This window comes from Rhincodon typus, unplaced genomic scaffold (assembly GCF_021869965.1).
Source record: "Rhincodon typus isolate 14 unplaced genomic scaffold, sRhiTyp1.1 hic_rhity00000736, whole genome shotgun sequence".
Classification (NCBI taxonomy): Eukaryota; Metazoa; Chordata; class Chondrichthyes; order Orectolobiformes; family Rhincodontidae; genus Rhincodon; species Rhincodon typus.
This window is the reverse complement of record NW_025966374.1, coordinates 5,374-20,846: the sequence shown is the minus strand read 5'-3', so window position 1 is coordinate 20,846 and position 15,473 is coordinate 5,374. Positions and strand designations below refer to the sequence as shown.

The 15,473-nt window shown below is 42.4% G+C and overlaps 1 protein-coding gene across 1 annotated transcript in view; it reads left to right on the top strand.

Annotated features, from left to right (window-relative positions):
• Nucleotides 1-12,330, top strand: part of LOC109932533 (E3 ubiquitin-protein ligase RNF167-like) — a 37,690-nt gene extending 25,360 nt beyond the window's left edge. The window contains exon 7 of the mRNA XM_048621533.1: nucleotides 12,308-12,330. Within this exon, the coding sequence (XP_048477490.1) occupies nucleotides 12,308-12,315 (8 nt within the window). The 3' untranslated portion in view covers nucleotides 12,316-12,330. The remainder of the gene's footprint in view (nucleotides 1-12,307) is intronic.
• Nucleotides 12,331-15,473: the final 3,143 nt, after the last annotated feature.

Here is a 15,473-nt window from a genome sequence, read left to right as displayed (position 1 = left end):
CCTTGGCCTCCTCCACTCTGAGTGAGATCAAACTTAAACTGGAGGAACAACACCTAATATTTTACCTTGGAAGCTTACAACCCAATAACCTTAACATTGACTTCACCAGCTTCAAAATCCCTCCACCCTTATCCCATGTCCGCCTCTCCCCCTCCTATCCTATCCTGACCTGATCTAACCTAACCTGTCCACCTTCCTACTCACCTATCTGCAGCACCCTTCCCATGGACCAATCACAATAATCGCTTACCTGCATCCACCTATCCACCATCTCTTCTATCCTTCTTCCCTGCCCCACCATCCTCCCTCTATTTATTTCTGGGCTTCCGTCCCCAATCCTGATGAAGGGTTTTTGCCCAAAACATTGACTTCCCTGCTGCTGGGATGCTGTTTGACCTGCTGTGCTTTTCCACCTCCACATTTATTGACTGTAGCTTCCAGAATCTGTAGCCCTTATTATCTCCAAGCCACAGGATTGTGGGTATTGTACTTAAATACACACAGTATATGAAACCAGCTAAACGAGCGTATAGTACTGATGGAAATCAGCAGGTATGATGTGGGCATCTGAGATTGTAATGAGGTCAAACTAAATATCCAAGAATATGCATTTTGTCAAAGGCCAGGCAGAGGGTCATGGTTGCCTTGTTGGTAAGAAATGAAATTGAGTCACTAGCAAGAAGGAATATAGGGTCAGAAAGTTTAGAATCTGTTCAGGTGTATTTGAGAAACTGCAAAGGAAGAAAAGATCCTGAAAATGGGAGTCATGTAGAGGTGTCCTCTCAGTAGTCAGGATTTGGGTAGAAAAGGTATGTAAGAGAGGCGCTATTACAATAATCATGGGGGACTTCACTGTGCGGGTGGACTAGGAAAATCCACTTTGTAGTGAATCCCAAGAAAAGGAATTCATGGAAGGTTATTTGGAGTAACTTGTGATAGAGATCATGAGGGAACAGGCAGTTCCAGATTTGGTAATGTGTATTGAGGCTGACTTGATTAGGGAGCTTAAGGTGAAGGAACTCCCTGCGGGCAGTGACCATGATATGATAGAATTCGCCGTTCAATTTGAGGAGGAGAAGATGGAGTCAGATGTAATGATATTGCAATTGAGTTTGGGTAACTACAAAGACATGAGGGAGGAGCTGGCCAGAGTTGATTGGAAGGGCATCCTAGCAGGGAAGATGATGGAGCAGCAATGACAGGAGTTTTTAAGGGGACACTTCTGAAGGCACAGCTGAAATTCATCCCAAGGAAAAAGAAACACGCCAAGGGAAGGACAAGGCAACCGTAGCTAACAGGGGAAGTCTGGGACCACATTAAAGCAAAAGAAAATGCATACAATATGGTTAAGATTAGTGAGAAGCCAGAGTCTTAAAAAGGAAGCCTTTAAGAATCAGAAAAGGATAATTAAAAATACAATGGGGTGGGGAGGTGACATGAGGGTAAGATAGCTAGTACTACAAAAGAATGCAAACTTTTTTTTAGCTATACAAAAGCTAGGAGGGAGGCAAGAGTGAACATTGGAACACTGGACGTGTGGCTAGAGAAACAATAATGGAGAAACAAAGAAATGGCTGTGAATCTGAATGAGTACTTTGCATCAGTTTTCATGGTGTAAGACGCCAGTAACATATCAGAACTTCAAGAATTAAGGGATGGAGGCGAGTGTAGAGGCCATCACTAAGGAGAAGGAGCAAAAACAAACAATCAGAACTGAGGAAGGATTACCGGACCAGAAATGTTAACTCTGTTTTCTCCTTCACAGATGCTGCCAGACCTGCTGAGCTTTTCCAGCAATTTTGTTTTTGTTCCTGATTTACAGCATCCGCAGTTCTTTTGGTTTTTACTAAGGAGAAGGTGCTGGTAAAGCTGAAAATTCTGAAGGTGAATAAACCATCCAGACTGTGTTGACTACACCCCAGAGTTCTGAAGGAGATAGCTGAGGAAATTGTGGAGGCATTGGTGGTGGTCTTTCAGGAATCACTAGAGTCAGGGAGGGTCCCAAAGGACCGGAAGATGACTACACCCTTGTTTAAGATGAGAGGGAAGCAGAAGATGGGAAATTCTAGGCCAGTTAGCCTGACTTCAGTCATTGGCAAGATGGGGGAGGTGATAGCCTAGTGATATTATCACCGGACAGTTAATCCAGAGAACCAGATAATGTTCTGGGGACCTGCGTTTGAATCCCACCACAGCAGATGGTGGAATTTGAACTCAATGAATATCATCTGGAATTAAGAATCTAATGATAACTGTGAATCCATTGATTGTCAGTAAAAACCGATCTGGTTCACTGATTTCCTTTAGGGAAAGGTACTGCCATCCTCACCTGGTCTGGCCTACATGTGACTCCAGACCCAGAGTAATGTGGTTGACTCTTAACTGCCCTCTGGGCAATTAGGGATGGGCAATAAGTGCTGCCTAGTCAGTGATGCCCTTATCCCATGAATGAATGAAAAAAATTTTAAAATCTATTATTAAGGTTGAGATTATGGAGTACTTGGAAGTGCATGGTAGGGCTGAATCAGCATGACTTCATCAAGGGCATGTCATGTCTGACAAATCTCTGGGAATTCTTTGAGGAGGTAACAAGCAAGTTAGACAACGGAGAACCACCACACATGATTTATTTTGATTTGTAGAAGGCCTTTGACAAGGTGCCACACAAGAGGTTGTTAATAAGTGCCCATGGTGTTAGGGGCAAGGTACTGTCATGGATAGAGTATTGACTGACTGACTGGCAGAAGGCAGAGAGTGAGGATGAAGGGGTCTTTTTCAAGATGGCAGGCAGCTGATTAGTGGAATTCTGCAGGGATCAGTGTTGGGACCACAACTATTCATGTTATAGATTAACGATCTGGATTAAAGAATTGAAGGCATTGTTATTAAGCAGGTGACACAAAGCTAGAGAGACAGGTAGTGTTAAACAAGCTGAGAAGTTGCAGGAAGACTTGGACAGGCTTGGAGATTGGACAAAGAAGTGGCAGATGGAATACAATGTGGGAAAGGATGAGGTTATGCACTTTGGTAAGAAGAATAAAGGCATATATAAATATTTCTGTAAATAAAGAGGTTTTGGAAGTCTGAAGCACAGGAACTAGAGTCCAAGTTCAGGATTCTTTTGAGGTTATCATGCAGATTCATCTTGCAGCTAGGAAGGCAAATGTAATTTTAGCAATCATTTTGAGAGGTCTAGAATACAAGAGCTGGGGGTGTACTGCTAAGGCTATATAAGCTTCTGGTCAGACTGCGTTTGGAGTATTTTGAGCAGATTTGGGCCCCATATCTGGGCAAATGTGAAATTGTCCATTTTGGCAAGAAGAATAAAAACCAAGCTTTTTAATAAATGTTGAGAGATGCAGAGTTCTGTGACGCTTACAGGTCTGGGTGTCCCTGAACATGAATTTGTATGCAGGTATAACAAGCAATTAAGAAAGCTCCGAGAACATTAGTGTATCACAAGGAGAATGGAGTACATATGTAGGGAAGGTATGCTTCTGTTATATGGGGCACAGGTGAGACCATATCTGGAGTATTGTGTATAGTATTGGTCTCCTACTAAACCATAAGACTATTAGAAACAGAAATAGGAGTAGACTGTTTGGGCCCTCAAGCCTGCTCTGTCATTCAATAGGATCATGGCTGATCTGACATTACTCATACCCAGTTTCCTGCCTTTTCCCCATAATCTTGATTTTCCCCTAATAAATAGGTTCTTGATTACCTGAGGAATGGTCACCAGACCCGAATCGGTAACTCTGATTTTTTTTTTTTTTCTTCACAGATGCTGCCAGAGCTGCTGAGCTTTTCCAGCAACTTTGCTTTTGTCCTGATCTATTTATCTCAGTCTGGGAGAGAGGATGTTTCCTCTTGCAGAATAATCTCTAACTGCGGGTCACTAGCAGAATCGTAGAATCCCTACACTGTGCGGACAGGCCTTTTGGCCCATCAAGTCCACACTGACCTTCCGAAAAGTAACCTACCCAGACTGCACATCCCTGGACGCTATGGGACAATGTAGTATGGCCAATCCACCCTAACCTGCACATCTTTGGATTGTGGGAGGAAACTGGAGCACCCGGTGGAAACCCCCGTAGACACCAGGAGAATATGCAAACTCTACACAGAGTCATCCGAAACTGGAGTCGAACCCGGGTCTCCGGTGATGTGAGGCAGCAGTGCTAGCCACTGAGCCACCGTGCTGTCCTGGTTAAAAGTAAGGGGTCATTTATTTAAAACAGATTTAAATCTGATGTTTTTTTATCTGAGGAATGTGAATATTTGGAACTCGTCTGAACCATTAGTGGGAGCACAGCTATTAAATATTTCTAAAGAGGAGGTGGCTGGGCTCTTGGTAAGAAAGAGTGTGAAAGGTTATTAGTGGTCAGCAGGAGTATGGATAATCAGATCAGCCATGATCGTCTTGTGTGGCAGAGCAAACTTGAGTCAAGTGGCTTACTCCTGCTCCTTGATCATATATACTATTCCAGAACGTTGTTGGGACCCATAGATATTACAGTATCTATTGCCTTCAGCTGTTTCTTGTTATTACGTAAAATGAATCAAATTGGTTTGAAGCTCAGCATAAAGCCTACTTTTGACAAATTGGGTGTATGGGGAAACTGTCTATACTCGTACACAAGGGTGAGGTGAGTGAGAGTTTAGCTGAATTGAAAAATGTGGTGTTTATTTATTTTAAATTATTTGGCTTGTTTTCTGATTTTTTGTCTGCTCAAACCCTGAAGGTTATGAATAGTTTCAGCAAATTTCACAGGATCTAACATGTTTTACAGTCTGCACTTGCACTGACTATGAATTCTTGGTTCATGTTCCATTTCCTGTGTTTGGTTTCAAGAAGCGAAAGCCTATTTTAAACAAAAAAAAGTCCTTTTTAGGTCATCAGAGGATAAGATCTTCAGAATATATTCTCATTTACACGCTGGGTTTAGCACTGCCTCATAGGCTGTTAAACTAATCTCGGTTGGTAGATGGTCAGTTACTGTGTGAGAATAAGGCCTATTTATGCAAAACAAAGTTGGCCTTTTCACTGCTCACAGTTCAAGGTGTTAAGAATTTATATGTCAAACCTTTCCTACAATCACTTAGCCTACTCTCTCTCTCAAGCTACTATAAAACACTAAATTGTGAATTCTTTGTCCCCGCTACTCCTGACAGGCTGACTTTTATTAGGCTGCCAATGTCCTCGGCCATCTTTCTGTACCCCATCTGAGTGATCATTTACTAAGCTGGTGAGTGTCAGAAGGTAATTTGTTAAAGTGAGTTCACAATAATGTGTGCATTTCAATAGGCATCCTAACGATTTCTTTCTCTTGCCTACCTCAGAAATACTAAGCCGGCGTAGCACAGGATGAGATGAGCTAATGACCTTTCTGGATTTTTTTTTCCCAAACTCAACAGGCGGTGCAATATCATTAAGATACTCAGAGTGTCCTCACTCCCAAGGCCCTGAATAACATTGGTCCATATTGTATTATCTGCTCAGCTTGTGACCTCTTTCAGGCAACAGATATTTAAAGGCAGCGGACATTCTGTTAGGACTGCAGACTTGAACAGTGGACTCATGTTGTTCTTGGTGCATGCCTTTAGGAACACTTCAGTTATGTGTGCACCGCCAAGCATTCAACAAACTCGTTGCACTCTGCAAATCAAGCAGACCTGAACAAATCTGGCTGTGTTTGTAATGCCCATGTATCTTAAATTTCAGCCTTGGATCATGATGTGCATTGATGGGCATCAGACTAAGACTAAATTGGATACATCTGTGATATCCACCAGTTAACCAGCTTGCTGCTGGGGTAAGCTTAGAGGCAGCTCCTTTGTATTTAATACACTTTAGTTATCATAAACCAGTGAAGGATGACAAAATGGTGTCAGCCCAGGCAGCTGTTACATAGTTTGGTACAGCTTGATTAACCAATTTTGTACAACTAGTTTTAAGTGTACAGGAAGCGGTGCTATTGTTTGAGACTGTGGTATAGGAGCAGACTCCTGTTTGCAATCAAGATTGCAAAGGCTAATGAATCATCTGAATTGAAGTGTAACTGGTACGTTTCGTGATCTAAACTTGCACTGATAGTGAAAGTCTACTTTAAAAGGAGTTTTGTGTGAGTTCAATCACATGATCAGCATGAAAACTCAGTGGCTGCAGGTTTGGCTTTTGAAGTGAAAATTCCGGCAGCTTCTGCTCAGTTGGTGAATGAATGCTTCCAAGATCTTGTGTAGCATGGAGAAGTGTAGTGCAGAGCTATTCTGAGATCCGTCTCAGATCGTGGAGGTAGCTCAGAACAGCACAAGTTGATAGAATCTAATTGTCTTGCAAGAAATTTCTGACTGCAAGAGCTACAGTTCACATTGCTGACCACTATCCCATAACCCAAGCTTGTAAATGGATGAGTGTGTCTGGCAAGGACATGATTGCACAAAGCTGTGATATCCACAGACAGATTGCTTGCTGCTTTTCAATGTCCCTGATCATTACAAGAAAAAGCAGTTGAGTGAGAGCCAGAGGGTTCTCAATTGTGTAAGATTATTGCACATAACTTTGCAGTCATTTGTTGTGTGAAACACTTTCATGAACACATCAATTTGATGAGGCCTCATTGTTTAATAAGAATATAGGAATAGGAGCAGGCCATGCCCTAACCTTTAACAAGATCATGGCTCAGTATTGACCATGACTCCATTTGGCCTGCTGAATCTCTGTTATTGGAAGAGATTGCAAGGCTACAGTGAAAAGTCAGGACAACGGAACCAAGTGAGTTGCTCTTGCCAAGAACTTGCATGGGAACATAGGACATAGGAGCAAGGATGGGGAAGTGACATAATGTGGTATTGTCGCTGGACTCTTGATCCTGAGACCCAAGTAATGTTATAAGAACATAAGAACATTAGAACTAGGAGCAGGAGTAGGCCGTCTGGCCCCTCGAGCCTGCCCCGCCATTTAATAAGATCATGGCTGATCTTTGAGACTCAGCTCCACTTACCCGCCCACTCACCATAACCCTTAATTCCTTTACTGTTCAAAAATTTATCATAGTCATAATGTTTAGAACATTGAAACAGACCCTTCAGTCCAACTTGTCCATGTTGACTAGATATCCTAAATTATCTAGTCCCACTTGCAAACATTTGGCCCATACCCTCTAAACCCTTCCTATTCATGTACCCGTCCAGATGCCTTTTAAATGTTGCAATTGTACCAGCCTCCACCACTTCCTCTGGCAGCTCATTCCATACACGCACCACCCTCTGTGTGAAAAAGGTGCCCCTCAGGTCTCTTTTAAATCTTTTCCCTCTCACCTTAAACCCATGCTGTCTAGTTTTGGACTCCCCCTACCCTGGGGAAAAGACCTTGGCTATTCACCCTATCCATGCTCCTCACGATTTTATAAACTTCTATAATGTCACCCCTCAGCTTCCAATACTCCAAGGAAAAATGCCCTAGCCTATTAGGCCTCTCCCTATAGGTCAAACGCTCCAACCTTGGCAATGTCCTTATAAATCTTATCTGCACCCTTTCAAGTTTCACAACATCTTTCCAATAGCAGGGAGACCAGAATTGAATGCAGTTTTCCAAAAAATATGTCCTGTATAGCCACAACATGATCTCCCAACTCCTATATTCAATGCACTGACCAATAAAGGCAAACACTGCCTGCACTATCCTGTCTACCTGGGACTCCACCTTCAAGGAAATAGGGACCTGCACTCCGAGGTCCCTTTGTTTGGCAACACTCCCCAGGACCTGACCATTAAGTGTTCAAGTTCTGCTCTGATGGGCCTTACCAAAATGCAACATCTCCATTTGGCTAAATCGATTAGCCACTCCTCGGCCCATCTGCTCAAGGTATTGTACTCTGAGATAACCTTCTTCATTGTCCACTACACTGCCAGTTTTGGTGTCATTTGCAAATTTACTAGCTATTCTATATTCACGTCCAAATCATTTTATGTAAAATGACAAAAAGGAGTGGACCCAGCACCAATCTTGTAGCATATCGCTGATCATAGACCTCCAGTCTGAAAAACACCACCTCCACCACCACCCTCTCTCCTACCTTCAAGCCCATTTTGTATCCAAGTACCTAGCTCTCCCTGGATTCCATGTGATCTAACCTTGCTAACCAGTCTACCATGCGGAACCTTGTTGAAAGCCTTGCTGAAGTCCATATAGACCATGTCTGCTGCTTTGCCTTCTTCAGTCTTTGTCACTTCAAAAAACTCAAATCAATTTAGTGAGACATGATTTCCCACACAAAAAGCCAAGTTGACTATCTCTAATCAGACCTTGCCTTTCCAAATACACACAAATCCTATCCCTCAGAATCCCCTCTAACAACTTACCCACCACTGATATCAGGCTCACCAGTCTATAGTTCCCTTGTTTTCCTTACTACCATTTCTTAAGTAATGGCACATTAGTCACCTCCAGTCATCTGGCACCTCGTCCACGGCTATCGATGATGCAGATGTCTCACCAAGGGGCCCAGCAATCACTTCCCTAGCTTCCCACAAAGTTCTAGAGTACACCTGATCAGGCCTTGGGGATTTATCCACCTTCATGCATTTTAAGGTTCCAGCACCACCACCTCTGTAATATGGACAGTTTTCAAGATATCACTACACATTCTCTAGCTTCAATATCAGTTTCCACAATAAATACTGATGTGAAATACTCGTTTCGTATCTCGCCCATCTCCTGCAGTTCCCCACATAGACAGCCTTGTTGATCTTTAAGGGGCCCTATTCAATCTCTAGTTACACTTTTTTTTTTTTTGCCCATATTTCTGTAATAGCTATGATATCCCAGTCCCATGTTCCCAACCATGCCCTTAGTTCATCTGCTTTACCCGTTAAGTCTCTTTCATTGAAATAAATGGAGTTAAATTTGTCGGTGTTGCCTGCCTTGACTACTGTACTTTTCTTGTCAACTGAACCAGCCTCAAACTTATCTCTTTTCTCTATCTCTTTGCCCTCCACCTCCACCACAACACCCACGCCCCCAAACCCCGCCACATAAAGTCCTGAGTAACACCAACAAATCTCCCTACAAGGATATTGCTACCTTTCAATCAGGTGCAACCTGTCTTCCTTAAACAGGCCACTTCCGTCCCAGAGGAGATTTCAATGATCCAAAAATTCAAATGCCTGTCCCCCTTCACCAGCTCCTCAGCCACACATTCATCTGTTCTATCCTCCTATTCCTACCCTCACTAGCATGTCACTTGTAGTAGTCCAGATATTACTACCCTTGAGGACCTACTTTTTAACCTGCCTAATTTCCTGTATTCTTTCTGCAGAGCCTCATCCCTTTCTCTTCCTATGTCATTGCTACCAATGTGTATAATGGCCTCCTGCTGGTCACTCTCCCCTTTCAGCATATTCTGCACCTTCTCCAAGATATCCTTGATCCTGTCACCAGGGAGGCAACACACCATTCTGATACCTTGCTGTCAACTGCAGAAACATCTATCAGTGCCCCTGACTATCACCATCAATCACTTGAAACCTGAAATACCCGTCATTACAGTAGAGCCAGTCTTCAGTACATAACCTGGTTGTCAGTGCTACGTTCCCCTGAGAGTCCATCCACCCCTACATTTTCCAAAATAACATATTCGTTTGAGATAGAAGTAGCTACAGGAAACACCTGCCTACCTCTCCTACTTTTCCTAGTGTAACCCAACTGCCTGACTGTGAGGTTTTTCTCCTTTCCTGAAACTGCCATCCATCACACTCCCAGTACCTGAAATATCCTCATTGCCTGTAACTGAGGCTCCAACCAATCTATGCAATTCAGTGGGATTTGCAATCAAACACACTTCCTGCGCACCCAATCGTCAGGAGCTTTGAAATTCTCCCTAATCTCCCACATCTGACAGGAAGAGCACGTCACTCTATTAAAGGCCATCTCTGCATCTTAACAAACTACAGACCCAGAAAATAAGTCTTACCTGCTCTAAAAACATTGGCGTAGGATAACTTAGTACCTGTGGTTTTATATTTTTAAAAAGTTAATCAAGAGACAGATCTTAGTGAAACATTTAAAAAACTCGCCCTACTCACTATTATAGATTTACAGGAAAAAAAAGCATTAAGATTTAATTTTTATAAGTCTCCAAAACAAGCACTTAGCTGCTTCAGGTTCTGAAAACCTGCCACTCCCAGCTAGTAAGGAGGTCTCTCCAAGTCAAACGAACACTTGTAAATGTGGTTCAATTAGGAGCCCTTGTCGGGTGGTTCTATGATTATTAATTTGTAAAGTGATTGCTGCTTGGTAGAACAAAAGGTGAGGTGGTCCACACTAAAAGCGCACACAGTATTGGAAACATACAGCAAACTGCGGTACCCAAAAAGCTGTGTTAACATTTAAAGGAAACTAGCCTGAAGGGCACTGAAGCTCTTCCCCATCTATGCTAGTCCATTTAACATGGTCCAACATCAAGATCAACCTTTCTTTCTCCAAGCCCTTGAACAATCTGTTACACAATTTCCAGCACCTTAGTTTACGTTTCCATCTTCCTTCTATATCTCCATTCTCAATTTGTAGCCTCAGAGTCATAAAGTTCCAGGTGGAAAGCCCACTCCAGGGATTGAGCACAAAAATCAAGGCTGATATTCCATCACTGTACTGAAGAAGTAAAAGCAAAGTGCTGAAAAAACTCAGCAGCTCTGGCACATGTGAGCAGACAGAAATACAGTTGATTTTCAATGACTGTTCTACAGATCTGAAGGGGCTGGAAAATTTTGGATTTTCTGCTGCTGACAGAGGAGGAGTGAATGCAATAGATTGTAAGGAGAACAAAAGTGAATCACTGTTTCTGCTAGATGCTGGAAATCTGAAACAAACATAGAAAATACTGGAGAAACTCAGCAAGTCTGGCACTGTCTTCTGAAGAAGAATCATGTCTGGGGACACTTCAAATCCTGAAATGGCTGATGGTGGAATTTGAATTTTAAAAAAAGTCCCTTTGTTGCCTGAAGGGATGTGGAGTAGCTTTTGGTAATTTTCAAAAATAAGTTCCTTAAATTGTTAGGAGAAAGCATTTATAGAACCAAGGGAAAGGACAGGTGGAATTGGACTAAATGGGTCAGTATGGCAACAAGCTGGCACAAACATGATGGGCCAAATGGCCTCTTGCACTGTTTTACTCAGTGATTCTGTTGCTTCAGGTTGCATTTGCATCGTCAACTGCCATCTGGGTATCAGTTCAAAATAATTGCCACCCGGTGACTCTTTTTAAACACATATTTTAAAAACATTTTTTAAAAATGCTGATCTCATCCAAGGAATCAGCTAGTACAATTGCTAAGCCTCCTACATAAGGAAGAATAGAACTAACATTTTAAAATATTTAACAAGTGACTTAATTACTTATAGATTGCAGACCACTTCTGTAGTTAAATTCACTTCCTGTCACTATCAGTCTGAGAAACTGTCTGAAGCCTCTTCCTCTAATGAACTGCTCAGTGCTCACACAACAACAAAGGTGCAAAATATCCATATGTGTGTGGAGCATTTTTGTTAAGTCACCAGTTCCAGCCCCTCACTTCATGCCCAAAAGTAAACCGCCTGCTTCCTGCTCTCTAGCACCATGCAAGACATTGGAGAGCAGGGGTATGCAAAAAGCATTTGCTCACTCTCCAAATCCTCCTCTGTCAGCTTCTCAGAATTGATGACCATGTTACAGGATTACAGCAGCAAGCCTCTGAAGTCATAAGAAAAGGGAGCTTAGTCGGATGATTGAATCCTTCAAGTCTACTTTACCATTCAGTGTGATTGTGGCTGAACACCTTCCTGTAATATCCCCAAGTCCCTAAGTTTCTTCAATATCAAAAAAAATCCATTTCAGGCTTGAACATACTGAACAGCTATGGATCTACAGTCCTCAGGGATCAAAGAATTCCTATTTCCCAGTGCAGAAAGAGGCTATTCAGCCCAACAAGTCTGCACTGACTTCAAACAGCATCTCACCCAGACCCATCCCACCACCAATCCTTGTAACTCTGCGAAGGATTTTTACCATGGCGTACTCATCTAACCTATATATCCCTGGACAGTATGTGGCAATTTTTTTTTAGCGTGGACAGTCCACCTAGATCTCTGGTTATTTCTATCCCAAGCAACATCTGGTTGTGTAAGAAAGCATTAAATATATTCATGTGTTGAATCTCCTTTCCCACCTAAGCTTGTTTTTCCAGCGTTAACCATTTGCATCAACTATAATTACGGGTGAGGTGCCTGATGACTGGAAGGTGGTTAACATTGTGCCTCTGTTTTAATTAGGGTTGTAAGCAGAAACTGAGGCACTATAGTCGTGTGAATCTGACTTCGGTTGTGGGTAAGTTGTTGGAAGTGATTCTAAAAGATAGGATTTATAAACATTGTAGAGAGGCAAAAATTGATTAAGGATAGTCAACATGGTTATGTGCAAGGAAAATAGTGTGTCTCAAACTTGATTGAGTGTATTGAGGAGGTAACCACAATGATTGAGGGCAGAGCAGTGGATGTTGTTTACACGAATTTTAGTAAGGTTAAGTTACGTGGGATGCAGGATGAGCATGCCAATTGGATACATAATTGGCATAACTGCAGGAGATAGAAGGTTGCTTTTCAGACTGGAGGCCTGTCACCAGCGGTGTTCCACAGCGATCGATTCTGTGTCCTCTTTTGTCGTTTATATTAATGATTTGGATAAAAATAAAGAAGGCATGGTTAGTAAATTTGCTGGTAACCACCAAAATTAGTGGCGTAGCAGATAGTAAAGAATGTTTTCTAAGATAACAAAAGGATTTCGATCAAATGGATGAATGGGCTGAAAAATGGCAGATAGAGTTCAATCTGGGTAAATACAAGGTAATGCATTTTGTTACAACAAAGAGGGATAGGACTTGATAATTAATGGTAGAGCCTTGGGTGGTATTGTAGAGCAGAGGGACCTAGGGGTTCTGATACATAATTCTTTGATGTTTGAGTCACATATAGACAGGGTGGTTAAAATGTTTGGCAAGCTTGCCTTCATTTATCAAGTCTTTGTGTACAGGAGTAGGAAGTCATGTTGAAGTTGTGCAGGATATTGGTGAGGCCTCTTGTGGAGTACTGTGTCCAGTTCTGGTCACCCTGTTATAAGAAGGATATTATTAAACTGGAGAGGGTTCAGGAGAGATTTACCAGGATGTTGTTAGGCATGGAATGTTTAAGCAAGTCTGGATAAGTAGGGACTTGTTTTTCACTGGAGCGTGAGAGGAAGAAGTTTATAGAGGTTTATAAAACAGTGAGGGCTATAGCTAGGGTTAATGTTAGGTGTTTTTTCCCTAGGATGGGGACGTGTTTTTATGATGCGAGGAGAGAGCTTTAAAAGACAGGAGGCGCAAACATTTTAGAGTTCGAGTGTGGAATGAACTTCCTGAGGAAGTGGTGGGTGCGGGCACAGTTACAACGTTTAAAAGGCACTGAGATAAGAATATGAATAGGAAAGGTTTGGAAGGATGTGGGCCAGGAGCATGCAGGTGGGACTAGTTTAGTTTTGGATTTTGCTTGGCATTGACTAGTTGGACCGAAGGGTCTGTTTCCATGCTGTATGACTTCATGACAAGAATTTAAAAAAAACAAAAAACTGTGGATGCTGGAAATCAGAACTGCAAACAGAAATTGCTGGACAAACTCAAAGGGTCTGGCAGCATCTGTGGCGAGAAAGCAAAATTAACATTTCGGGTCCAGTGACCCTTCTTGAGAACTGATTGTAGCTAGGAAAAGGTTGGTATATATGCTTGTCCTTTTTTAAAAAAAAAAAAAGAGTAGGGGGAGGGTGGGAAGCTGAAACGATAGGTGGAGGTAGAGCCCAGAGAGAGAAACAAGCACAGTTGGGCAGACAAAGGAATGGGTAAATGTCAATCTAGAAGAAGGGTTAGCTGCTAATGAGAGCCACTAGTAATTGACAATCAAGTGTTTGTGGTAGCATCCAATGTGATGTCAAGGCTTGGTGAGCGGAGGTTGAAGTAAGGAAATGGGAGAAAATGCTCAAGCCCTAAAATTGTTGAACTTAATATTGGGTCCAGAAGGTTGCAGTGTTCCCAAATGAAAAATGAGATACTGTTCTAACAGCTTCTGCTGAGCTTCACTGGAGCACTGCAGCGAGCCTGAGGCAGAGATGTTGTCCAGGCAACATGGTGATGTGTTGAAATGACAGGCAACTGGAAGCTCAGGGTCATCAACTGATAAGGATGTCATTTTATCAATACTTATTTCCATACGTCCACATCCTGTCTGTATAACACAAGATATTCTGATGTATCTCTACACATTTCTTTGTATTTCCTCAGTAACCTTATCAAATTCTCCCATTGTCTGTTATTTGAGTGTGAAAATATGGCAATATTGTCTAGTTGAAGTTTAGGAGGATCACTTTGTGAATACTTCTACTACCTTTTTGTTAGTGTCTTTGTCATCTGCCACTGCTTTTACCACCTGCCATACTTTTTCTTATTTCCTCCCTATGACGACATTGCTTTGACGTTTTACTGCGACGTAGCCACTTATTTTCTACAATTGGTAGTATCCACTATGTACATAGAACATAGAACAGTACAGGCCCTTCGGCCCACGATGTTGTGCCGAACTATAGTCCTACTAAGATCAAACTACCCTGCATGCCCTACATTTTACTATCCTCCACATGCTTATGTCCCTAACGTACCTGACTCACTACCATCGCATTCCACGCACCCACCACTCTGTGTGAAGAACCTACCTCTGACATCTCCCCGATACCTTCCTCCAATCACCTTAAAATTATGCCCCCTCGTAATAGTCATTTCCACCCTGGGCAAAGATCTCTGGCTATCCATTCTATCTATGCCCATCATCTTGTACACCTCTGTCAAGTCACCTCTCATCCTTCTTCGCTCCAATGATAAAAGCCCTAGCTCCCTCAATCTTTCCTCATAAGACCTGCCCTCCAGTCCAGGCAGCATCCTGGTAAATCTCCTCTTCACCCCCTCTACAGCTTCCACATCGTTCCTATAATGAGGCAACCAGAACTGAGCACACTATTCCAAGTGTGGTCTAACCAGGGTTTTATAGAACTGCAGCATAACCTCATGGCTCTTAAACTCAATTCCCCTGCCAATGAAAGCCAACACACATTGTGCCTTCTGAACAACCCTATCAACTGAGTGACACCTTTTGAGGGATCTATGGACATGGTCTCCAAGATTCCTTAATTCCTCCACACTGCCAAGAATCCTGCCATTAACCCTGTATTCTGCATTCAAATTCGACCTTCCAAAATCAGTCACTTCATACTTTTCTGGGTTGAATTCCATCTGCCACTTCTTTGCCCAGCTCTGCATCCTGTCAATGTTCCTTTGCAACCTACAATAGCCCTTCACGCTGTCCACAACTCCACCAACCTTTGTGACATCAGCAAATTTACTAACCCACTCTTCCACTT